The sequence below is a fragment of the Neltuma alba genome, unplaced genomic scaffold (assembly GCF_004799145.2).
Source record: "Neltuma alba isolate B1F8T4 unplaced genomic scaffold, ASM479914v2 tig00012522_pilon, whole genome shotgun sequence".
NCBI lineage: Eukaryota > Viridiplantae > Streptophyta > Magnoliopsida > Fabales > Fabaceae > Neltuma > Neltuma alba.
In genome coordinates, this window is record NW_021636989.1 from 90,498 (window position 1) to 115,174 (window position 24,677).

Below are 24,677 nucleotides of genomic sequence, written 5' to 3' on the forward strand. Positions count from 1 at the left end.
TTTGATTGAGAGACAACCAAACCAAATGGCACGAAGATAGGGGGCAGTAAATGAACAAGTGCTCTAAAGTTTTCGGGCAGCAACAACCAAAAACACAAAACAAAGTAGTGGGCACATGATGTTGATTTACGACATCCCCAGAAGGAATTGATTTGTTAAAGAACTTCCAGATGAAAAGCAGTGACTTCAATAGAAGGGAAAGGGACTAGAGGAATTTCCAGAATTTGTCACCACAGCCATTTATCTGAATAACTTCTTAAAGACATTTCTTGAAACCATCTTTTGCCTTATAAATACCAGAGCTATTTGCAATCCAGTGAAAAGAATCATGGCTTGTTTGGTACAAAATTGGAGTTGATGTAATTTTACACAAGGTATTTGCAGAATAAAAAGTCTTTTAACAAAGGGATATTCTATCGGTGAGGAGTCCAATTAAAAAAAGTATGCAATAAGAGATCCTTAACCTTAAGTAAGTTGAATAGCAAGGCAGATCTCAAGTGCATAGGCCACCCAAGATGATGGTTGAGACGAATTTGAAAGTCAAAAGAGACGTCCCACCGAAGATTATCCATTCTATCAGGAGGGAATGATTTTGCTTACTCATCAAATGATGTTCATCTTGGAATGCAAATGGGAACTCCCGTGACGCTCTGACAGTATGCTTTTCTGAATTAAGTTTTGACCTCAATCCCTGATTCCTCTTCTTTACGCTCGATTTTAATTGAATTAAATTTAATAATGGAATAAATTTATTTAATGGGATGCTAAATTTTTTGTCCTTAATTTTCTTCAGTTCATGAAATCTAATACTTATCAATTTAGTTTTAGATTTTGATAATCATACACAGTTGCTCCTTGTGATGGGAAAGAGAAGTAATACTACCATCATAAAGGCTAATTATACATGGTTATGACATTTCAGGGATTTAATTGAGAAAGAATAAGCTTAACATATTTAAGGAATAAAAAATTTCGTTATCCCTTTATTTCATCATCTGCGTATTAAAATTTACTAGCAATTAACATTTAATGATTGATCTCTTTAATTTTGTTGTCATCTTATATAGTTTTTCTTTTTATTAAAATTAATTGAATGATATAATATAATTTTCAAATTTTTTTATAAAATATATGATTTTCAACTTCATAAAAATTTAAAAATAATTAATCACGCATCCTTAGTGTTAGGAATCATTAACTGATGTGATTATATCACAATTATCTCTCTTTTTTTGCATGGAATCCCTTAATTTGGTGAGGATTCCATCAATTTTTTTTATTCTAACTATTAAAACTAGGGGAGGGGACTCACGCAACAGAGTTGGATTCTCTCCACTACCTTCCCATTCTTTTTCCCTCCACTACCCTTCTTTTCTCTTCACAACCATCGGATCAAAATTCCAATGATCCAGATTTAACATTTTATAAAAATAATGTTATTAAAAATAAATAAATAAATTTAAACTGTTAAAATCTGGTTTGAACAGTTTACAATTGTAATAAAAAAATTAAAAAAATTTGCTTTATAATAACAGTTTGTAGTTATGAACTGTTCAGATTAGATTTTAACAGTTTAAATTTATTTATCTATTTTTTATCATAATATTTATTTTTATAAAATGTTATAACATATTAAATCTGGACTATTAGAGTTTTGATCCAATAGTTGTGAAGAGAAAAGGAAGAGTAAGGGAAGGGAAGAGAATGAAAAGAGTAGTAGAGAGAATCCAATTCCTTCACGCAATGACCCATCATGAGGAAATCCCATTAATTTGTTCTCTGGGCCAAAAGGGCTCCCCTTAATTAAATTAAAATTCATATAATAAATTAATAACTACAAAAATTTCCTAATCCGTACCCCTCGAATCTCGATCTTCTTGCATAACCCTCTCCTTTGTTTCCTCTCACTCCGCAAAGAGCAGCAGTGCCGCCGCCGATTAGGTCCTAGCGCTTTGGTGGAGATGTTGGACATCAATCTCTTCCGGGAAGAAAAGGGTCACAACCCTGAACTCATCCGCGAATCTCAGCGCCGTCGTTTCGCCAATGTCGAACAAGTCGACGAAGTCATCCATCTCGACAAAGAATGGCGAAAGCGTAATGTTCTTTCTTCACCCCTTAACCTCTATTTCTAGCCATCACAGTACTATGATTTGCTTTAAAAAGAAAAAAGAAAAAATCCAATCCCCCGTTATGGTTTCCAGGACAATTTGAGCTGGAGAATCTCCGGAAAGAGGTCAACAAGATCAGCAAGGAAGTCTCTAAGCTTAAGCGTGTGAGTCTATTCAATTTCTTTTCTCCTTCTGGTTTCAGTATCCAAACTCTCGATTTTAGTATGCTTTGTAGATAAGAAACATGGAACAAGCAAAACGTTTTCATGATATATAATGTGTCATGTGTACCTTTTGTGAGCATTTTGTTTGCTTACATGGCTATCCACATTTACAAAGACGCCAATCCTCTTGAAACGTATGAATCAGGAAGCTATTCTTAATAGCCTCTCCTGAAATGTTAGAAGCCTGTAACTCGTATCTATTGGGAGCTTATCATCAATTGGCGTTTTCTAACTGCTGAATTCTGGCTGACTAAATATGACTTGTGTTCCTCTCTGCTCCCTTTTCTTTTTGATAGGCAGGTGAAGATGCGACCATGCTCATCAGTGAATCGGAGGATGTAAAGAGACAGATAGCAGATAAAGAGGTTGAAGTTCAGGAAACCTTAAAACAGCTGAACTCAAAGCTGGAAACAATTGGAAACCTTGTGCATGATTCAGTTCCAGTCAGCGATGATGAGGTTTCTTGTTTCGTTTGGTTGAATATGTTGCTTTTAATTCTTTCGCCAACCTTTCCAAACATCATCAGCCTATATAATATTTCTTAGGCCAACAATGCGGTGATTAGATCATGGGGGGAGAAGAGGATGGAGCCTAAACTGAAGAATCATGTGGATCTAGTTGAGCTCCTTGAAATAGCAGATACAAAGAAAGGTATAAATTTATTTATCTGGTGCTCAACAGTGCATCCTTTTATGGCTTGGGAGATGTCTTTTACAATGACTCATTTTCATGTAATTTATCATTCCGTATAGCATATTGGCATGCAATTCTGATTCAGGATTTGCTATTCCAATGTTTATAATGCTATTATTTGATGCTGTAATTGTATAGTGCAGAAAATACTTGCATTTGAACCCTTCCAGCCACGAACTTCAGAAATGCATGCATTTATATTATTCCTTTATAATATATTTCATCGTCTTATGTGATGTTGCTTGATACATAACAGGAGCTGATGTTGCTGGAGGTAGAGGTTTCTATCTCAAAGGAGATGGTGTTCGTCTCAATCAAGCTTTAATTAACTTTGGACTTGATTTTTTGGAAAAAAGAGGATATACTTTGTTGCATACCCCTTTCTTCATGAGAAAAGATATAATGTCAAAATGTGCTCAGTTAGCCCAATTTGATGAAGAGCTTTATAAGGTAAAATTCACAAGTTCGATTGGTTTTCTTGTTAGGTCCATCTGCAGTTTGGTGATGTTGATAACATTGCTGCTTCTATGTATAAAAAGTTAAATTCTTCGGTTAAATGAATGAAACGAGTGCGTGACTAGTTAGTATGCTTGATAATATAGCGCTGATATAGTACATTTATGGTTTTCTAGGCAAAATATTTCAATTGTAGTATTTTCCTCCGATCTTAGCTGGGTTTTTATGCAGGTTACAGGTGAAGGAGAAGACAAATATCTTATTGCAACAGCTGAGCAGCCATTATGTGCATATCATTTACATGATTGGATCCACCCTTCTCAACTACCTATACGGTAATATTTATTCAGGGAAACATATTAAATTGAAGGATTGCTTTAGCTTTTGATTAAAAAACATGCTTTTGCCAGATACGCTGGATATTCATCATGTTTCCGTAAGGAAGCTGGATCTCATGGTCGCGATACCCTGGGAATATTTAGAGTTCACCAGTTTGAGAAAGTGGAGCAGTTTTGCCTTACTAGCCCAAATGGCAATGATTCTTGGGATATGCACGAGGAAATGATGAAGAACTCTGAGGATTTTTACAAAGCCGTAAGTTTTTTTTCCCCTCGTCAAGCAATTGGAAAATGATATATATTGTTAGTTTACTTCATTTAGTGGTGTATGCTTGGCTTAAAATAAATATATATTGTAGATGACTTGTTAATACTATAACTTGTTACAAGTTTTATTATATATATTGATATTGATTTCAAAATGATCATTCGATCCTAGGCACCTGGTGCATATTGGAGAATCACCTTTTTTTTAACTTGGTAAAGATGCTGGTTAAGGGTATCGTTTAATTTGTCCTAATATGATATTAATTAAAAATATTAAGCGCATCTAAATACATGATTGCCTATGTATGGATGTTATTACTTGGAAAATTGTTGCAATGGTTGTGTCCTGCTCAAATTAACTTTATTATGGCCCCCATGGGTTAAATCTTACCGTTTGCAGTTAAACCTTCCTTATCAAGTAGTAGCCATTGTATCTGGTGCTTTGAATGACGCTGCAGCAAAGAAGTGTGATCTAGAAGCGTGGTTTCCAGCATCTCAAGCTTATAGAGAGCTTGTGTCTTGTTCTAACTGTACTGACTATCAGGCCAGAAGACTAGAAATTCGATACGGTCAGAAGAAGGTAAGTTATACCGTGTCATTATAAATTTTGACGGCATTCACTTTCTTCAATAACTTTTTAATGAAAACTATAAAATGCTTAATTTCTATACCGAATTTATATGAGAAGTTCTTAGCATTGCTAGTCATAAAATTTGTTGCAAATCTCAACATCAAATATCCATTTATATTATAATTCCAAGCAAATGTGACTTTATTCAACTTGTTTTTGGAAATAATGGAAGTGATTATGGTTCTTAATTGTGGAAATGAGACCTAGGAGAAGCAGCAAGGCAAATTTGGTTGGTCAAAAGTGTGTTTGGGATTTAACGGTTGTGCTGTCGCATCCTTTTTTTTGCTGTTGCAGAGCAATGAGCAGACTAAGCAATATGTTCACTTGTTGAACTCTACTCTCACCGCTACTGAGAGGACTATTTGCTGCATACTGGAAAATTACCAGAAGGAGGATGGTGTAGAGATACCAGAAGTCCTCAGACCATTCATGGGTGGAAAGACTTTTCTTCCTTTCAAGAGCCAAACAACTAATGAAGCCAAAGGGAAGAAATCGAAGGCCTAATTGCATCATTTTTTCAGTCTGATATTCACGAAAGAGTTTGTTTAAAATGAATCTTACTTTATCCCTGTGTTATTTCCTATCATAAGTTGCCGCTACCTCCCCCTTTATTGTCATTTCCCCTTTGGGTCTGATATTTATGAAAAGATGTCATTTAAAATGAATCTTAGCTTACCCCTTTGTTATTCACCTCCTTCTGCCCTTGATTAAATGATACTCCACCGGTCCTAAATATAAGATCCTTATACACACTAATATAAATGTTTTATATTTAGGACTGGAATGGAATCATAGAAGGTCGCCTATTGACTATTTTTGTAGAGGGGTTGTCAGAGGGTCCTTTATATTGGCAAATTCTGTAACTTGCATTAATCCACCTATCCGCCAACTTTATAACTTATGTATTGTTTAGATTTGTACGTTGGAATTGTTCATTGTTAGATTGATTCTGGTTTGCAATGTGCTAGTTTCCCTCAACGTTTGAGTTTAGCGGACCTGGCTTGGAAGAGGGGGAGGGCATCTTGTTTTATCGTTTACAGCATAAAATTAGCGGTCTGGACGTATTAATTTGCAATTTAGTGATCGCTTTCGGGGACATGGAAATCTGGCTAGCCTAGGGATAGTGGGTCACCGGAGTGCATTGCTGAGGGTGAATGAATGGCCGGAGAATCTTGAGCGTGACCCGCAGCTTGTGAAATTGTCATTCATGGAGACTAGTTCTGAAGTCAGTATTGCTTTGTGTGTTGCAGGGCATCGAAGCGTGTTCATTTTAATGGAGCTATGCCTACTGACATGTATAACGAAATTGATTGAAAAGAGGACTCCGGTCTGGAAAATAGGTACTACGATTTTCAGCAGAGTTTTGTAGTGAAGGTGCTTTTGATCCATTAGATTCATCCATGCAGGAATATACCAAAGCCTAATTCTTTAATAATTCATATTGCGTTCAGAAGGATGGCCATTGTCCATGTCAGGTCACCTTCATGGATTTTTAAGGAAAAAACGAGCTTTTTGGTCCTGGATTTTGTTCCCGAATCCTCTTTTTTTTTTTTTTTAATGAAATGTTGGGGCGTTAAATCATAGATAACTCCGAGTTCTTTGTACTTAATTAGCAAGTGTTAATTTTTTCTTTCGGGATTTGTTTTTTTGGGGGGGGGGTGTGAAGCAACTAGCATTTTCGTTTTCGTTTACAGCTACTCGTTACTATTCGATATTATCAACCAACTTGAATTTCAACCTTACGTAGCCTGAAAAATGGTTTGCTTACCCGGTGCAATTTTTTGTTTGAAATATACTTTCATCTTAATTACAACAGCATCATGAGCTCACCCTCGATCCGCATAAGTCAGGCCCGTCAAGTAACTTCTACATAATATAATAATAGGAGAGAATTTTGGTGCCTTTATTTTAGGAAAAAAAATGTAAAACTGCTGATTAATGATAATGAGTGTATGATAAATATTATTATAATTTTTCACCTTTTAATTGATTAACACAACAGGGATCTCATTGTCTCTATAAGTGCTACGGTGTGTTTAACGTGGAAGAGACAGATCGGTGACAAGTATACAAATGTTGTACTTCAAATATTAAAACTTGAAATATAAGAATGAAAATATGAAATTGGTCCCCATTTTTTGTTTCTCGTCTGGACTTGCTCTCCTTGGTGTATGAAAGACAAGTGTTCTTCTGTTTTTTTGGCCCACAAAAGACGAGTGTTCTTAAATGTTAGTGCCGAGCGGCAAAAAGAACCCACATATTTGCCGGTAGCAGAAGAATGTATGAAGTCCCAAACAAAGGTAATTATTAACAAATCCAATACTACCAAAATAGTATGCACTAGCAATTTTAATGTAATAAATGATAACTTTTTATTTATTATTGAGATTTTTAGCTAATTATTTTTTTTCTCTCGAAACCTCATAGTAATTCTCCCTAAAAGAATTTTGATCTGTAAGCTATAAAATGCAAGCCTAAGCCTCTAAGACAAGGTAAAAAAAGCTCTTTGTTATCTGTATATTCCCACTTCTTGATGATGATACCAGACCGGTTTCCTTTCATACGGATATTGTGAAGAGATACAACTTTAGGACTACAGTTAGAGCCAGCTGCAATAGAAAGATGCCAGCAACAATCAGCAACCACCTTTCTCCTGCCGATTGGATGTGTGCACGGAGGTTAAGTGCCACAAATGTTGCAGACATGAATCCGGCCACGCCTGCAATCGCCCATCTAAAGATATCCAACAGCACAATCGATCGACATACACTGCATCAAACCCAACTTCTTTACATACCGAGGATGAAAACGGCACATCTCGTGCCTTTCATGAATGGAGAAAATATGAAGAGCACTGACTCATCAAAGCCGGAATGAAGACAAAAATGGAATATCCGTAGAGACAAAATAATTGAACAAGACTGGATGGTGCAGATAAGTATTTGAGGATTACATACAGACAAAGAGGAACAATGATGACATAACCATAAAACAAACCAGCCGCCCAAGTCACCATATTTATGTCATAGTTCCATTCCTTGTTCTTCAACTTGTCTGCTATATATGTCACAAATGTGCCAATAGAGGCTGCTACAAATATTGAAGTGGTACAGATCCAGAAAGGCCCATACCTGACTACCTGTGCATATTCAAAAGTGCAAATTAAAATCACATCCTGCAACTCATGACACATCATCCAATTGGCTCTTTCCAGAAATAAGCTTGAAAAGTTAATTTATGTGACGAGGTCATGTCACATGGAAGATAATCTACACTCCACTCCACCCCTAAATAGATAAGCTCAAACACCTAGCTCCTTATACCACGGTCGTTCATTTGTATCACGAATATATACGTCATCTTGAGAGATGCTAGGAATAAACAAAAGACACAATAGTTTAGTTATATATTTTCCTCGAAAAAATCATATCGACATTAACCATTTCATCATTTTTTCACCGGAACCATCCATGTCCATGTTATTTTGAGAGAAGAAAGACAGAAGGAAAGAAAGGGCTGGAACTATGGCATTGGTAGTTTAATCAGTTAATTAAATGAACAAGCAAACATAAAGTCACAGATCAGGATTGCTAGCGGTTTTCTCATTGAAGGTTCCTCTAAATGGAAAGAGTGACTCTTTAATCCTCTCTAGAACTTCTGGAGTGTCAATATCAAAGTATGGTTTGTATGCAGCTAGTGTGAAAGCCCGAAGCCAACCACTCCGTGGGATTCATCAGAACCAGATACAGGATTGGAAAATGTGTCTGTATACAATGAATAAAACGAGAAGACATATGTACCTCTGACGATGTACAAACAAACAGATAATACATCCTGACTGTAACCATAAAATTGCTAAAAGCATGCAACACAAGGTCAGCATATATTGCCTACTCCATCTCACTGTCATGGAGAGTCACAGCAGACCCCTACTTTATCAAACTGATCGCATTCGCATCACAAGGTTTACGTAAAAGAATGATCGAATATATGAAGAAATAAAGTAACATGCAATACCATAAGTAATATCAGTAACGAGTCAGTAAGATCCCCCACTAGAAACGTTCTAATTTCTAAGGGAATCAGGTATGCAATAAGAAGTTAAACCAACTTGATATTTTTACCGAAAAAACCTTTTACTAGACATTGGTATGAACAAATTTGATAAGGACCAACTGTAATTCAAACGGGAGAAGAAACCTCACAAGTATTTATTGTAACCAGACAGAAAACAAACAGATCAGACCAATTTGAACAAACACGTACCCTCAGCATCGCGAGGAGGCCATGAACCACCAGAAATCTTCCCGGACGGTGCAGATGGAGGAAATGTCTGAAGATTGGAGTCTACGTATTCATAGAATGAAAATTGGTCATTCGGGCATAACTTTTGTTTTATTGTTGTATAACCAGAAACAGCTAGCCTATTCTATCAAACACGCGGCTGAATGGGAAGTTGTTAAAGGATTTTCCGTCTAACGTGGAAGATATAGCAAGGCCTATTAATTCAGAGTTCAAGTTCATTGGCGTCAATCTCCAGACCGAAAGCCAGCCGGCAGTCAAAGAGGACGAGTATGAATTGGATATGGTATTAAAGGGAAACAGATTTGTACCTGTGAACTTCACGGTGACCTGTCCCGGATCTGAAACAGCCTGCAATGTCAAAATAGAACCTCAACGTCTGATAAGAGTAAGTAAATGAGAATCCAGGAAGATGACAAATCTGAGGGATTAAATACTCACAGGTACAGACCCCGAAACATGTTGATCATCAATTGTTGTATACTTTCCGGACATCATCTTGTGTCTCCAGTACTTTCGTCTACCTTCTCCTCCTGCTCCTGTAGATTTCTCATTTCCTCTCGGCAATTTTTTGTTTTTTGTTTTTTTTTTTGGGGTGGGGTGATATACCCCTCAAAACTGGTATTGGGCTTCGAGGCTCATAAAGTCAATGCCCAGTAAACCCAATTACTAAGGCCCCAAAAGTGATTGCCAGATGCCAATCCAGAGTGGGTCGTTTTGTACTCGGTTAACTTGAACTTTTGATATTCAATTATCATTTCCAACCGATATATGCATAAGACGGTGACAGTGAATTAATTAATTAATACAAAGCAAATATTGAGGTGAAAATTCACAACTACGTTTAACCCTTTGATTCTTGAAACAAAAGTGTTCTTTCATCCTTTTCGTTTTTATAATGATATTTTTCATATCACTGATTCCGATAACGTGTTCCGATGAAGCTATGGTACTAAGACGTTGAAGGAGAACCATAATGGGACACAGGCACCCGGAACAACTTCAATCATTATTAATATCAATGTTAATTAATTAGGAACCACATTTTGGATTTTGCCACCCATTAGATACGATGAACGAACTTTGAACCAAACCATATTTAGCCCTGCGTTCAGTCATATATTCACCTATTTTGTCCGGAATTTATCATCTGTTAGCTGCTACAAAAAACGGGGAACAAAATAACTCTCTCTTTTGGATTTTAGTTATACCCATGCAGCACCCAAGGGTGGGGCAGCTTCATAGCTTTAAGACATATTGTGGGCATTACCAATAGGGAGTGGTCCAAATAGTAAGTGACTTGGTACCACTTAAACAAAGTATCGAGTTCGAGCCTCAGTGTATGCAGAAATCCCCGTTAGAAGACTTACCCACCACAGCCTAGTGCGCGACACGGGTCGGATCCAGACATAGTCGGAACAAAATTCCGATGAATTAGGTGGGCAACCCAAAAAAAAAAAAAAAAACATTGTGGGCATTATTTATAACAAACGACAACGATGAGCACGATTTGGTTCTGTTTTCTTTTCATGGATCTACTTGACAGTCGCCGAAAAGAGAAAACAGTGCATTTGCTGACAATAACATGTCAATATAATATGTTAAAAGGAGCACATGACAATGGATAGAGTATCAAGAGGGCTTCGATCTTTAATCGCACATCACTGAAGGTCGAAGCCAAGATAAGTTGTCGTAAATCGTCAATTTGTCCAGCGTTTTACCCAGCAGTCAATTCTCCTAACACGGGCAATATTATAAAAAATGAGGGGGGGGTCCAGGGAAGCAAAAATTTTATTAACCGCATCGTATATCCACAAAAATACACCTTGCAATCATCCACACCACTGCAACGTGAAATTTATTTGACATCACTTCATCTACTACGCAAACTTGGTAAAAACGTGAAATTGCTTTCAACCGTCATAACAGAGGTTTGACACGAAGAAATGAACTAAACTACGCTATGCATATAAGATTTAGGTATTTTCATTCACTTATTTCCATTTTATAGGTTTTTTATTCTACCCTTCGGGACCAACAGTGACCTTCTAATTGCAAGTATAAGTACCCAAGTTGTGGCAGAGATCTTCTCCTTTATCATCAAAAGCAAAGCTGAGCTCAAAACAGTCTTTAAGATTTGAGCATGCAATCCTTTGAAATAACCCGGTAAGCCCTCCCTTTGCCATATTGCACAGAGAACTCCGCAGACTGTTTTCCCTGACTTCTTCTGTGATTTTGAGGCTGGTTTTTCCTCATTGTCCGCAGCTTGGATCATCACCTTGCACCTAAACGAGGAAAGATCAGAAATTGGTCCTGGGTATTAAGTTCACAAGTAAAAACAAGTTGGAAGGAGCAATTACAGACCTGATAGCGGGATACGTTAAGACGGTAGCAACACTCTTTGAAATAGCTCCCAAGAGAAAGGCCATAAATGCAGAGAGGGATGCTGGAGATGATCCCCTGTCTACGCTGTTTTGCTGATTCTTCAGGACTCGTTGTTTCAGTTGATCAAAAACTGTATACTGCACCACACCGTAGCTCCAGATTAAGCCATTTCTCACAAATCAGGCATTCTAAATGGAAAATAATGTAACAGCCAAGGATCAAATCCGCTACAGAATTCCACTCGTGCAAAATTGACAGCTTGACATTGAATACCTGAATTGCTGGGTTTGAGGTCAGCAGTAAGGAAATGCTGAGACCATCAAATGCATCATTCCAAGTGCCTTCCGTAAGGGTCTTCAAAAGACCTTTAGATTTTCCAAAATCACTTGTCTGCATCCTTGAAGAGGCTGTATCCAGGGGCTACACAGTCATCAATGAGATACTCTTGTATTAAATTATTTTAGTTTGATAAGACATCTCATTTCCGATGGAAGGGATGATAAAAGAAGAAACGCAAAACATTGAATAAAGCATGAGACTTTGTATAATTGACACCCATGTGTTATTTTCAATTCCTTTCATGGCAACACAGAAAACTGAAGTACAATGACAATACATGTTTATAACCCGAAATGCAACAAATGCAATACTTAGCTTTTCAATTTTCATATTTCAACAAGTAAAAATAAAAAACACATCACACTAACAGACTTGTGGGACAATGGACTACTGCATGGTTTTTTCTTATTCCATACCATCATGGTTTTAACCTAACAAAAATAGAATATCATGTTAAGGGGTTTCGCCACAAGTGATCCCACAGTTATTCAGATCTGACCGAAGCTATATCAGTTTCAACACAAATAAAATGTTTTAAGTCACATTTTGGTCGCTTGAATTAGTTAAATACTAAAAGCAAGAGATTATCTTGATTTTGCCTCACCTGAGTCACAATGGCAGTGCAGGCCCCAGCGGCAGCAGCAATGACCAAGTTTGCTTTGGTTCCAATACGTTTAGAACCACTCTTCCGCAGATACAATCTTTTAAAATAGCTGTAGCCATAGAAGTAGACAAACTGCGAAATGAAGGATTGAAGGTTTTTTGTTCCCAGACCCTGATAAAGCGAAAGCACCTGACGGGAAGATATTGCTTCCCATAACACATCAGAGAGGTTCCTGCAAAATTCAAAGCAAGTAGAATGAACTTAACTGCACCCAAAAGATAAATAATGCCAACTAATTGCAAGCTTACACAACAAGCTAGGATTAAGATTCATATAACTACATAATTAACATAGCAAATTCCAATATCAAGGACACAATATTTTCATGGCATTGAGGCACAAATAGCATACTTCTCAAGTTTTTTCATTGGCTAAATCATTAGAAAATTTAACTTGATCAAGATATTATAAGTAGAAGAATCACGGATTCCTTAAATTGGTGGCGAAACGGGGTCTTCAATACTACAAAACCAGGTACTTGAAAGGCAATTATGCATGTGAATTGGATTACCCTCTAGTCAACAGAGAAAAATACAAGAGTTGACAAACAAAGAAGCTACTTTTACTCCAGGCCTCCATCCTATTTAGAGTCCAGTTATGTGCCGTGCTAAGCGGCAATTTCAGATGTCCACACCAGCCATTTTATTTTACCATGCGAATGAGTCACAGCCGGAAACAAAAAACACGAGAAGAACAAAACAAAAGTGTGTTAGTTTTATGAACTCGTCGAGGACGAATTCCAATTAATCAACGACTGTAGATCAGAAAAGACGATCACGAACAGTACCCAGCATAGAGACAAAGAGAGAACCGAACGAAGAAAATAACAAAGAAAGATGGAGTGATGACTGGTGAGTTAGATCAAAGACCTGTATTTTTGGTGGCCATGGGCCCGAGCCTCGGCTTGGTACTTGGTCTTACAGGTGTCAAGCGGGTACAAGATGGTCGTACTCAAGAGTGATCCTATGGCGCCAGAGGTCGCCTCCGCCAACGATTCCAGATCAACACTCATAGTCGGAATTCGGGTATCAGAGTCGGCCGGAGGCGCTAAACTAGAAAAAGAGAGAGAGGAGATCAGGGAGATGATCAGAGCAGGGAGTCAGGTGGGAAGGGCCGGGTTGGCTAGGCTAGCACAATGAATGTCTTTAGGTGCGAAATGCGTATACTAATTTATGGGACGGAGCTGGTCAAAAAATATTTATGGGATGGAGACTTGGGACTATTTCGAACGTGAGTCCCGTGCTCCGTCCAACGTTGTTAACGGCATCACTTAACGGACCCTCAAGCGGTGTGCCGCTCCTCCACGGAACGGAATACCTCTCGAACTTGGTTGTTGCAACTTGGAACTGGGAAACCGCGGGCACAGCCGCGTTTTTGAGTCCAAACACCAAACGTCTTCCTGTTCCTGTCATTGGATCTTTAACCTGTTGACTGATATAATATCCTTCATGGGCCCTATCTGTCCATGAGAGTGGGCCCAATTTCTTCATGTTCATCTTGATAACGTAATCTTTTTCTTTTTGATAAATCAAATTTGATTTTCCCCTTGTAGCAAACAAAAAAAAATATTTATTTTGCTCTAAAAGAAAGTAGCGAGCTTTTATCATTTTTCCTTTGAAAGAAACAATTCAATAGGATTTGAACCCAGACACTACATACAACCAATCCCATTTTTATCCCTTCTGATATTATGGGTTTAACGTTTAAAATATAGAATACAGGGTGAGTTGTGAAACGTGAGTGGTATCTACCTATACCGATAGATAGGTATCTATCTATACTAAAGTTAGAATATCTACCTATACTGATATTGATTTGCCTCGGCGTATTTCACTGCATGAGTGTGTAATTGTATCGTCTGGGTTTTTTCCGAGATCTTTTGTTTTTGGATTGGTGGCCCTATTATGGGCCGTTGAGTTGTGATTGCAATAGCGTTGCTTAATGGGCTTGCTCGTCAGCAAAAAACCAGTTTTTGTCTTAAGACGCTAGGCTGTGATGGCCACTCCAGTGATACACAGAGATTCAAATATTTATAGCTAATAACGTGATGATTCAAGTTTTTCACGTCTAGTACTCGATTGAGTATGATGATACTTGTACCGTGTAAAACCAGCATATATTTAGTGTCTGAGTGCTTAGCAAAAATTTCTTGGAGATCTGAAAGCATGATGAAATTTAGAAGATACACGTGATTGATGGTTTGATACATGTTCAGGTTTTTTATGCACACGCTCGTTTGGTTCAAGTGATCATGCTTCTTAAAAAGATTTTTTTTTTCCCCAAGGTCCATGCATAACTTAATTATTCAGCATTTTATATTTGGGCAAGTTAGAGTTATTTAAAAAAAAATCCAAAATTATGTTAAGGATGTAAACGTTCCCATTTAAGTTTGAAGAGTCTGATGAGATTATAAATATGCACATCCTTCCTTTGTTACTCTTTTTTTTTTTTTGGTGTAATCCTTCCTTGTTACTCTACTCATCAGAAAAACGTGCGCATTGGAAGTGCAGTTTTCGATATAATTTTGAAAAATATTCATCTGCTATTAAATACAGGATTTTAATAATTATTATTTTTAAAAATAGTTAATTTTGTTATTTATAAAAGATATGCATTAATTTTTTTAAAGTACCCACTTCAATTACTTATATTGAAAACTACATTCTTAGTTTACAAAAATCTTAAATTGCACAATTAATAATCAGAGTTTAAAAATACAAAATTAAGAGAAAAATAGATGTATTTGTTTTTTTTAGGTTTTGGTTTGCCCATTGCACCTGACTGTTTAGACTCGAGACTATTTCAAGTTCTATGAGAATTTCCAGAGACAGCGGACCTTCTGGGCTCTCCCTTTCTTGATAGGAACCCGCCATCACCAACCGGGGCTTCAGCTAGGGTTCTTGCTCCTCCTCAACAGCTCCACTGCTTTACAAGAAACAGTTCTCACTCTTCTGGTTCATCAGTTAGGCTCGCTTAACTTTCACGCCAACGTAATTTCCTTTCGGTCCCAGCTTTCTGTCTGTATTCACTTCAATTTGAATTTTCACTCTCTGCTGACTAGCTCGCAAGGCTTCTGTTCGTTGCCATTTTCTTCTTTTCATCTGGCCATTGCGTCAAACCAACACCATAAATTTATCTGCGTGCATGAAAGTTATTATTTTTTCTTTATTTTTATATCCTTGTGGGAAAAATTTGTTCACGCGCTCAGCCTGGCTTTGAAAAACAAGGTTTTAGGGTTTCACCAATAGCACGGATGGCAAAAGCTTTTGCGGAAACAGTGAATCCGTATGGCCGGAGTGGGGTTCGCATTGTGGTTGCAGGAGACCGGGGCACGGGAAAATCAAGCCTGATCATTACTGCTGCAGCTGAAACTTTTCCACCTAATGTGCCCCCGGTGTTGCCTCCAACGAGGTTGCCCGAAGATCTGTATCCTGATCGCGTACCCATCACAATAATTGATACACCTTCCCGGTATGAATTTTGAACTTTTGATTATTTGTATTTCTGTCATAGTTCATTTCGGTTTCATAGACAATTTATAATGAGGAAGATCTTCCTTTGCAGTCTTCATTAACCTGGGCCACATAGTTTTTCCGTTACGATGTAAAATCTAGTCACTATAAGACAGCTCTTTGTTTTGTGGACATTTCAAAGGGAATAAAAAATAATCTGATTGAGGCAGGAATAATAGTACATGTACGTAATTCTGCCCTGCTACTGTAAATTTAGACAGGGATTCAAAAATAGAAGTCTGAATTGAATCTTGAATGATTGAAGAGGCTGAATGAAGAAAAATAATTAAGAATTCAAAGAATAGCTTGGAAACGTCAAGTAAGATAATTTTTTCAGATTATTAAATCTCAAAATGTACACTTTTCAGCTTTGCGACACCATTTAATTAAGGATAAATAGAATTTTGAAGTGCCAGCATGAGTTTTGGTGATTTTGACTGGTCCAGATATAGTTGATCTTTGTTTCCCTTGTTAAGTCCCTTAATTTGTGGTTATTGTTAATTGTTTGTTGACCAATATGATAAGGAGATTGTTTTGACTTCATTTTTTCATCTTGCTATGTGCCATGTCAAAAAATGACAGTTTTGCTTGGGTGTTGATTAGGGTAATGTGATTACTTGCTTCCTAATTTGTATAGCTCGGTCAATTCAAAGATTTACATCTCTTTGAACTTAGAGGAGATAATGTTATTTTTTTGGCTAGATGTGTCAATTTCTGTCTGCAGCCGTATTAAGTTTCTGTTATAATTATTCCAGTGCTGAGGATAGTAACAGAGTTGCTGAAGAATTGAAACAGGCCGATGCAGTTGTGCTTACCTATGCATGTGATCGGCCAGAGACCCTTGATAGACTTAGTACATTTTGGCTCCCACATCTCCGTAGATTGGAGGTTTTGACTTTTCCTATTTTTCAAAAATATGACATTTCCAAGTGTATGCATGACTGATAAAATAATGCCATGCTAATGAGCAGGTAAAAGTCCCTGTTATAGTGGTTGGTTGTAAGCTTGATTTGAGAGATGATAATCAGCAAGTCAGCTTGGAACAAGTGATGTCACCCATAATGCAGCAGTTTCGGGAAATTGAAACTTGCATTGAGTGTTCGGCACTCAGGCATATCCAGGTAACTATTATGATGTAAATTTTTATCTCATGTTGGAATCATATCATTAAGGTGCTAATAAATTACCTGTTTAATACATCAACATCATTATTAGGTTAGTGAGGTGGGCCGTTGTTGACATTCAAAATGTTGGTTTTCATGAGATGATTGACTAACCGGTCCTGACAGGTACCTGAAGTTTTCTATTATGCCCAGAAGGCCGTTCTTCATCCAACAGCTCCATTATTTGATCAGGAATCACAAACTCTAAAGCCTCGATGCGTACGGGCCTTGAAGCGAATTTTTATCCTATGTGACCATGACAGAGATGGAGCCCTTAGTGATGCTGAACTAAATGATTTTCAGGTTTCAGAATTTAATAATTCTTTTTAATATTGAAGTGGAAGCTTGGCTGTGATTGGATGTTGTGGTGTTGTATCGTGGCACTTTAATAGACGCTGGAAAACATTTTTCTATTATGTCTTGGTGATATTTGCATGTGAGATCTGAGAAACATCTGACGATTTATAAACAGGTTAAATGTTTCAATGCTCCTTTGCAACCATCTGAAATCGTGGGTGTGAAGAAGGTTGTCGAAGAGAAAATAGCTGAAGGTGTGAATGAACGAGGGCTTACACTAACAGGTTTCTTATTTCTTCATGCCCTTTTTATAGAAAAAGGGCGGCTTGAGACAACATGGACTGTCCTCAGGAAGTTTGGATATAATGATGATATCAAGCTTGCTGATGAGCTGATTCCACCATTGAAACAGGCTCCTGATCAGGTATATCTTGACGCAGTAGATTTTGACTGTGCTGTGAGGCATTGGTCATGATGGTGAAACTTTGTTGTTGTTTGTTATTATTGTTGATATGATAATCTTGACTTGAGTTTGTGCTTGATTCTCCTTACTTACAAGTAACAAGGGAAAATAGACTATTGGATTGTGAAAATGGAATTGTACAACCATTTCAAATAGTCCTGTTCAATTGAATCTAGATTATTTCTGTTTAAGGTACAATCAATCCAGACTGATCTGATTTGGTAGGAGATGAAAATCCCTGGTTCTAAAACTATTTCATATTGTGCAAACTCTTATCAACAGCCATAATTTGCCAAATTCATGTGCACATATATAATGCCTGATCTAAATTGGCTATAATGATGTCTGCAGAGTGTGGAGCTGACGACTGAGGCAATTGATTTTTTGAAGGGAATCTTCGATGCATTTGATGGGGATGGTGTATGTCATTTGTGCACACAATCTTGAATAATTCTTGTCCTATCCATTTATTTTTGTTGCTATCAACTTGTCAAGTGTTCATCAATCTTCTCTGAATTTTTGCTTTGATGTTGCATTTACAAGTGATGGTACCTAACTATGCTTAAAATTTGACCATCACTTTTGGTCCTACAGGATGGGATACTTAGGCCTCGGGAAATTGAAGAATTATTTTCAACTGCCCCAGAAAGGTGATTTGGTTTACTTTTACGAGCTTAATCCGCTGTTCTCTTTTGTGGTCATAAGTAACACCAATCCCCTTAGTTGAACCTCATTCCATTGTCTAACTATTTCTCTATACTGATTTATCTGCCTTCGGCATGTGTTTGGTCTGATGGTATCTTCAATATATAAACTTTGAACCTAAATTATCGGAAGTTGTCATTGTAGAGTAGCATGGCTCTAAATTGCAATGAAAAATGCCCAGAAATGAGGCAGTAGGCAGTTGTAAAACCTATTGCTGCTGTGTTATAGCAGTTACAGGCAGGGCTGGGTGTTCACCTCAAACTTATGTTTGTCAACTGCCATTAGTGCTTGTTTGCTTACTCTATGTTTACTCTTCAATATGTGTATGCCATTTGTGAATCCAAATCCAAATATCCAGTAATGACTCCTGCAATGTTTCTTAATTTGTTGTCTTTTTTTTTCCCTTCTATTTTTCCCTCTGGGGATATTGTAGTCCTTGGACCGGAACACCATATGAGGATGCAGCAGAGAAAAATGCATTTGGAGGGCTTTCACTTGATGCATTTTTGTCGGAGGTGTGCAGATCTCCCATTTTATCTCAACTTCCCCCCTGATCTTCTTTCCAATTGCAAAATAACTCTCGTCTGGTCTGAGAAACTAGTTTTATCTTTTCTTACAATAGAAACTGGTACAAGGGAATCAAAATCTATTAATCTGTGTAAAATTTTAAAAATTTGTCAAGCCACACTATTTAAGAGTTTTGAATAATGTGACTGTAACATATAGGACCCATTAGTTACTATAAATATTTCTCCATGTGTATATGCGTGCTTTTATTTTAAATATATTTGTCTCTAGTTACTGTACCTTTTGAGCACCGATCATTTTATTTCCACCTATTTTTATTGGGGTCTTCTTTTTCTTTATTTCTTTCTTCTTGTTTTTTTTAACAGTGGGCACTTATGACTCGTTTGAACCCGAGATTTAGTGTTGAGAATCTGATATATATTGGCTACACTGGTGATCCACCATCTGCTATTCGTTTGACAAGGAAGCGGCGCCTTGATCGCAAGAAGCAGAAGTCAGAAAGGAACGTTTTGCAATGCTTTGTTTTTGGGCCTAGGAAGGCTGGAAAATCTGCTCTATTGAATTCCTTCATTGGAAGGTATTTTTATTCCAAATGCTACTAGCATGAACTCTAATAATAACTGAGCATATTATAATCTTTGCTGAATTGACAATGCAGGCCTTGTTCTGATAGTTACACCCCAACTACGGAGGATCGGTATGCAGTGAATGTTGTTGACACTTCTATGGTAAATGGCATCTCTTCCTCTCGTGCATGTTGTCCTTTAAATTTCAAGCCATGTCATGCACTTGTGGTTGTGGCACCTTAAATTATTTAAATTTCCATTTTGTTTCTGGACGAGGTGATGATTTACTTTTGATCAAAATCTTTTTGTAATTTGAATTCTGAATCATTCAATTAATTATTACTTTTGATTCAACCACCGATTTAATTTGTTGGCTTTGTGATTTCTTACCTGGCAATTTGATTTCTTGTCTTCCCCTGTTCTAGACCATACTTTTGTCGTATGCATTTTTTGTATATGCATTTAAATCATTCTAACCTTCTGTAATTGTGTGTGCTTAATATAAATTTTGCAGGGGAACAAGAAATATCTTATTTTAAGAGAGATTCCTGAAGATGGGGTTCGAAAGCTGTTGGTCAACAAGGAGTCTTTGGCTGCTTGTGACATAGCTGTTTTTGTCCATGACAGGTGACCGTTGACATGATGAATAATTATGTTACTAACATGAATAATAGTTAGCCTATATTTCAATCTGTTTGGAGAAAGGATCTTCATCTTTTTCCTCAAACGTCTCATTGCTACATTTTTTTTTAATACTTAAATCAACATTGAATGGAGTATGTGCAATTGGACTATTTATTTTCAATCAATGTCTAGATTTTTCCTTAATTTCTAATATTTTTTAACTTCACTATCTTTGGTCTGTTTGGATTTTCTTAAAGTTATAATTTTTTTCTCAATGAGATAAGTACTTTTCAGGTAAAATTAGAATGAATTGTGTATTTAAGTGAGCTTTGCTTGAGTGGATCCAAGATAAGCTGATTTTTGCAGCATTTTTATCAAATATGCTGAAATTATGCCTAATGATGTCATCTGGTCTAAGACCATTCTGCTACCTAAAAATTTCCTTTTTCATAGACAGTAATGCGGGCCTAAGTTTCATTCCAGGTCTGATGAGTCCTCATGGAAGACGGCATCTGAACTCCTTGTAGATATTGCTGGTCATGGTGAGGATACTGGCTTTGAGGTGCCTTGCCTCATCGTTGCTGCCAAGGACGATCTGGATTCATTTTCAATGGCCATCCAAGAGTCAACTAGGGTATGTTCAAATGACCTGACTGTTTTCATGGTCGTGTGCATAATTGAGCACGCTCGTGTTTGTGTGTGTATTCTTGTTAGATGGATGTGGATCAGTTTAAGATGGCCAATATGTTGTTCGGAGTGCAAGGTTTCATCCATAGCTCATGTATAACAATGTATTGTAAGGTGTAGTCTGTACCTACGCTTTTGAGGACATCTACCCAGATGTTTAATTTATGTCATCTTTGGATGGGAGATCAAGAGATTGGAGTTGGGAATCTGATATTCCTAGACCTGTAAACAACATGCTAGTTTTTATTTTATATTCCTTATTGATAATATTTTGTAAGGATGATGACCGACAGAGATGAACTATAGCTGGAGCCGCAATTTAGATTTATTTCCGCCCCATATATACTAGCAATGTGCTGGCTGCTGTGGTCATTTCAATCAATTTCTCTTTCTTAGATCCATTGAAATTACATTATTGACTTGCTTTTGTTTGTTTTTCGTGCTTTGTAGGTTAGTCAGGATATGGGAGTAGAGGCTCCTATACCAATAAGTGTAAAGTTAGGTGATTTCAACAATGTGTTTCGCCGAATTGTAACTGCTGCAGAGCACCCTCATTTAAGCATTCCAGAAACTGACGCTGGAAAAAGTCGCAAGCAGTACCACCGCCTTATAAATCGTTCTCTTATGTTTGTTTCTGGTATGTTTGAATCATTGACTAATTACAACTTGTTTGTTGGGTTGTTTGATCTGTAATACAAATTAAAGGGAGTCTAAATTTGTTTGAGATGCTAGGCTTTTCGGCCTTGAAGTTCATTTCTATTTGAGGGTTATGACTCAAATTAATTGGGCATTCTGTTTAGAACTTTGCTTCGTCAATTATTTTGTTTCTTTGGGATTAGGAACAGTTTTTGTGTTATGCTTATGGTGTTCTGTTTTTGGTATACATGATACATTTATATATTCATTACCTCAAAATTGCAGTTGGAGCTGCAGTTGTTGTCGTTGGGCTGGCAGCATATCGCGTCTATAACGCTAGGAAGAATGCATCTGGTTGAAGACGAAGTTTTAGCGAACGAGCCAATTCAATTAGGTCTACCTTCTTCATCTAGAGGTTCCTGAGCTTCCTATTTGGCTCTGTTTATGCCTCCCCCCCCCCCCCAACCTTCCTGCTTGTTCTGATTACATAAATATTTTTGGTTAATTTTGTTTCTTCAGGTTCAGGTTGCAGTTAGAAAATCATACGTTCAATCTTCTTTGTCTTGTTTATTGGTTTTTGCTAGTTCGAGGCCTTCACATCATGCAAGTAATAATATACAGCTGAGGCGTGTTGGGGTTAGTTAGTAGTTACTATAGAGAATATAAAGTTTCCCCCGTGATTAAATCCCTGCCTGCAAAATCATTTTTTCTTGGAAAATCTCCGATTGCTGAGTTTCATTTCGGGGTTCATGTGGCGGGGTGAAATGTGTTGCTTCTGTAATTTTCCTTTCTGTAACTGAGCAAAATTGAATGATTTAGGAGGCACGTCGCAGTATTTATACAATTTTCTGGAATACTTTATGGTAAAACCCGTGGAAGTGAATTTGAAAAACAGAAAAAGAGAAGAAATCTGTGAAGATGAACGTTATATGATTAAGGTAAATTAATTTTATTTCTCGAATTCGTTTCAATTTTAAATTTAGTTTATTTTTCAGTTTTTTCCTTTGTAAAAAATCCTTATGCTCTAGAATATTTTTGGTGGGGTGTGGGGCTTTTGATGTATTTAGAAATAATGAGCTAAACTTACGTCAAAGTTAAATTGATCCATGCTCGTTGCTCCAACAAAAAAAGCCACCTGGATTCACTTTTGCCATCAGCATATAATCCTGAAAAGCAACTGTTAAGCGTAAAGTGGGAAAAAAGTTTCTTTTTTTTAAAATAAATAAATAAACAAATAAAAGACACAGCTTTTAGTCCTTTAAGGACTTGTTTGTATCCGCTTATTTTAAGTGTTTATAAATATTTTTATATCACTTGAGATAAAAAAAAATTTTATATATCATAAATTATAATTGAAAAGTTATTTATTGTTATTTTTTAAAAAAGATTTGTAAGAAAATTTCTCCAAAAAATTTATGAAGATCAAATTAGGTCTCAAGAGCAAAATGGGGGCAAAGTTCTGGGCTGATGAGAGGGCTAAAAGCTCCTCTTTATCTTCTGTTTTGTCCGGTTCCATTCTGCCTTTTGATTCCGTGGCACTGTGGCAGGCCTCTGTCTTGGGGCATGAACCCGACCTCTTAAGAACTCTGATTTAACTGTCAGGCTAGCTAGATGCTTCACATATTCCATTCTGATGCTCAGTCCGCCGACGATGGGAAGTGAGTTGCATTGAAGTGTCAAGAACGAAATCCAATTGCTAAGTTGTATTACATTTGCGATTTCCCCTTTGAGGCTACAGTCATTGGCCAAGTGGCCTCAAAATTGAGGAGGATGAACGGAAGACAAAAATCTGGGAGGGAGCCCAGGACCCTCACTGCCTCCCAACCCGCTTAAAATCAACTATCCAATCCATTTCTTCCAATCTTTGATGCTATTTTAAATCTTAATTATAAAATCTTATTTATAGTCTATAAACGAGGTCTTATAATTAAGATTGGGGTAGTATCTTATATTCGGAGCAAAATAAAGATGTAGCAAGCATGCATTGTCCATGGCCATGCTAATGGCTTAATCTTCTTTCGGTTTCCACGTTCTATATATCAAAGTAAAATATTTTGAACTGCGGAATTTAATACATGAACCCGTGCTTTGTAGTCATTATTTCTTGGAGAATGAGTTATATATGCTCCTACATCTATGAAAAAAATATTGTATGGATTCACAACTACAATCTGACTCACCGACTTTATCGTTGTGTTCATCTAGTTAGGCCATGTTTCGCTTTTCCTGCGATTGTCTGATGTTGCTGAACCACTTCTTGATCAAGCTGCTGACAATACCTGCAGAAGACTTCTGTGGTAATGAAGAGCCTAAAATCCAGACTGAACAGCAACTCCAGCTCCATTCTGTTCATCTCTGCCGTGCTAACCCCTCCCACTCTCGCATAGTGCCCATTGCTGTAACACCTGCATAAAAACAACAAGAATAAATGACCAAAGCTACCCTCTTCTCCCGTTTCTGCAATATTTTCAGTGCTTACCCGTCATCCACAAATTTTGCTGCCACCATAATAGTCGTGATCAGGAGGCGATGGACATTGAAGGACGTGAGATAGCCACTCTTTCGTTGAAAATACCTCTCCATGTATATTTGTGCAATCACAAAGCAACAAGGGCTGCACCTCGAGTACTTGTAAATCCGTTCCATGTACTGTCTCAGGCTCATGTTTGGTGCTTTCGTACCATGAAACATTGTGATGGGGTCCCTCTTTGTTGATCTCCCGTTCTGCTCATTCCTCCGAATCCTTCTCTCCAAAACACAGCACAACTTCAGAACAACTCGAGGAGTGTTTGAGGTGTAAGAACTTTCAGGTGCATCCAGTTCTAGTGATTTATAAGCTTCGGCTCTCGTACCCATACCTTTGAAGTCGAATGCTATTTGTATTTGCTTCCGAGGGCTGTTTCCAGAGAACGGTTTTAAAATACTTGGGTGTTTTTCATATGTTGTTGACAGATGATGATGATGGCGAGAAATTAGAAAATCGTTGATTTTATTTTTCCAGAAAGGATCATTCTTTTCTTTCAAATTCAGATACTCATACAACTTACCAAAGAATATGCATGTTTCCTTTTAAAAACCAAAGCTTTCCC

At 37.2% G+C, this 24,677-nt stretch overlaps 5 protein-coding genes and 1 long non-coding RNA gene across 11 annotated transcripts; 3 read left to right on the forward strand and 3 right to left on the reverse strand.

Moving 5' to 3' along the window:
• Positions 1 to 1,910: 1,910 nt before the first annotated feature.
• Positions 1,911 to 5,403, forward strand: LOC114728211 (serine--tRNA ligase). Its single transcript, XM_028915088.1, has 9 exons — positions 1,911 to 2,094; positions 2,202 to 2,272; positions 2,629 to 2,790; positions 2,878 to 2,983; positions 3,282 to 3,475; positions 3,713 to 3,816; positions 3,892 to 4,075; positions 4,487 to 4,666; positions 5,012 to 5,403. Exons 1-9 carry the CDS (start codon positions 1,962 to 1,964, stop codon positions 5,219 to 5,221), a joined length of 1,344 nt encoding a protein of 447 aa, XP_028770921.1. The 5' UTR covers positions 1,911 to 1,961; the 3' UTR covers positions 5,222 to 5,403.
• A 101-nt stretch (positions 5,404 to 5,504) lies between these two features.
• LOC114728212 (uncharacterized) lies at positions 5,505 to 6,236 on the forward strand. The gene is made up of 2 exons (XR_003738648.1): positions 5,505 to 6,057; positions 6,169 to 6,236. It is a non-coding gene; the product is annotated as an uncharacterized LOC114728212 (long non-coding RNA).
• Positions 6,237 to 7,200: 964 nt separating this feature from the next.
• LOC114728142 (protein YIPF1 homolog) lies at positions 7,201 to 9,579 on the reverse strand. Its single transcript, XM_028914993.1, is given in 7 exon segments — positions 7,201 to 7,486; positions 7,573 to 7,848; positions 8,296 to 8,443; positions 8,446 to 8,481; positions 8,984 to 9,064; positions 9,331 to 9,370; positions 9,461 to 9,579. Coding segments are annotated over 7 exon segments (849 nt in total). The 5' UTR covers positions 9,518 to 9,579; the 3' UTR covers positions 7,201 to 7,275.
• A 1,213-nt stretch (positions 9,580 to 10,792) lies between these two features.
• Positions 10,793 to 13,546, reverse strand: LOC114728201 (peroxisomal adenine nucleotide carrier 1). The gene is made up of 5 exons (XM_028915075.1): positions 13,277 to 13,546; positions 12,348 to 12,579; positions 11,678 to 11,824; positions 11,384 to 11,541; positions 10,793 to 11,304 (listed from the first exon to the last, which is right to left on the reverse strand). Exons 1-5 carry the CDS (start codon positions 13,417 to 13,419, stop codon positions 11,025 to 11,027), a joined length of 960 nt encoding a protein of 319 aa, XP_028770908.1. The 5' UTR covers positions 13,420 to 13,546; the 3' UTR covers positions 10,793 to 11,024.
• Positions 13,547 to 15,239: 1,693 nt separating this feature from the next.
• LOC114728198 (mitochondrial Rho GTPase 1) lies at positions 15,240 to 22,511 on the forward strand. 5 transcript variants are annotated; one of them, XR_003738642.1, is made up of 16 exons: positions 15,240 to 15,397; positions 15,635 to 15,878; positions 16,675 to 16,807; positions 16,891 to 17,040; positions 17,209 to 17,385; positions 17,555 to 17,803; positions 18,194 to 18,262; positions 18,437 to 18,492; positions 18,981 to 19,062; positions 19,441 to 19,652; positions 19,734 to 19,803; positions 20,156 to 20,268; positions 20,749 to 20,899; positions 21,403 to 21,589; positions 21,874 to 22,003; positions 22,108 to 22,511. XR_003738642.1 is itself a non-coding variant. In XM_028915073.1 (16 exons), the coding sequence occupies exons 2-15, from the start codon at positions 15,661 to 15,663 to the stop codon at positions 21,945 to 21,947; spliced, it is 1,941 nt and encodes a 646-aa protein (XP_028770906.1). In that variant the 5' UTR covers positions 15,240 to 15,397; positions 15,635 to 15,660; the 3' UTR covers positions 21,948 to 21,982; positions 22,108 to 22,511. The 5 variants fall into 5 exon arrangements, 4 of the variants coding, with proteins under 4 accessions (XP_028770906.1, XP_028770903.1, XP_028770904.1 ...); XM_028915073.1 differs by having other exon boundaries at positions 21,874 to 21,982; XM_028915070.1 differs by having other exon boundaries at positions 21,874 to 22,511.
• Positions 22,512 to 23,042: 531 nt separating this feature from the next.
• Positions 23,043 to 24,544, reverse strand: LOC114728203 (cyclin-P3-1). Of its 2 annotated transcripts, XM_028915079.1 has the most exons (3): positions 24,068 to 24,544; positions 23,769 to 23,993; positions 23,043 to 23,320 (listed from the first exon to the last, which is right to left on the reverse strand). In XM_028915079.1, exons 1-2 carry the CDS (start codon positions 24,442 to 24,444, stop codon positions 23,786 to 23,788), a joined length of 585 nt encoding a protein of 194 aa, XP_028770912.1. In that variant the 5' UTR covers positions 24,445 to 24,544; the 3' UTR covers positions 23,043 to 23,320; positions 23,769 to 23,785. The 2 variants fall into 2 exon arrangements, with proteins under 2 accessions (XP_028770912.1, XP_028770911.1); XM_028915078.1 differs by lacking the exon at positions 23,043 to 23,320 and having other exon boundaries at positions 23,513 to 23,993.
• Positions 24,545 to 24,677: the final 133 nt, after the last annotated feature.

Bases quoted from the DNA above. Each gene is read 5' to 3' on its own strand.
- LOC114728211 (XM_028915088.1), top strand. From the start codon at position 1,962: ATGTTGGACATCAATCTCTTCCGGGAAGAAAAGGGTCACAACCCTGAA. The intron at 2,791-2,877 runs GTTTCTTGTTTC...AATATTTCTTAG, and splicing joins TTCCAGTCAGCGATGATGAG to GCCAACAATGCGGTGATTAG. The intron at 2,984-3,281 runs GTATAAATTTAT...GATACATAACAG, and splicing joins AATAGCAGATACAAAGAAAG to GAGCTGATGTTGCTGGAGGT.
- LOC114728201 (XM_028915075.1), bottom strand. From the start codon at position 13,419: ATGAGTGTTGATCTGGAATCGTTGGCGGAGGCGACCTCTGGCGCCATA. The intron at 11,542-11,677 runs GTATTCAATGTC...GGTGTGGTGCAG, and splicing joins CCTCAAACCCAGCAATTCAG to TATACAGTTTTTGATCAACT. The intron at 11,305-11,383 runs GTCTGTAATTGC...TTCCTCGTTTAG, and splicing joins TTAACGTATCCCGCTATCAG to GTGCAAGGTGATGATCCAAG.
- LOC114728198 (XM_028915070.1), top strand. From the start codon at position 15,661: ATGGCAAAAGCTTTTGCGGAAACAGTGAATCCGTATGGCCGGAGTGGG. The intron at 19,063-19,440 runs GTGTGCAGATCT...TTTTTTTAACAG, and splicing joins TTGATGCATTTTTGTCGGAG to TGGGCACTTATGACTCGTTT. The intron at 20,269-20,748 runs GTGACCGTTGAC...GTTTCATTCCAG, and splicing joins GCTGTTTTTGTCCATGACAG to GTCTGATGAGTCCTCATGGA.
- LOC114728203 (XM_028915079.1), bottom strand. From the start codon at position 24,444: ATGGGTACGAGAGCCGAAGCTTATAAATCACTAGAACTGGATGCACCT. The intron at 23,994-24,067 runs GTAAGCACTGAA...GTTTTTATGCAG, and splicing joins GCAAAATTTGTGGATGACGG to GTGTTACAGCAATGGGCACT.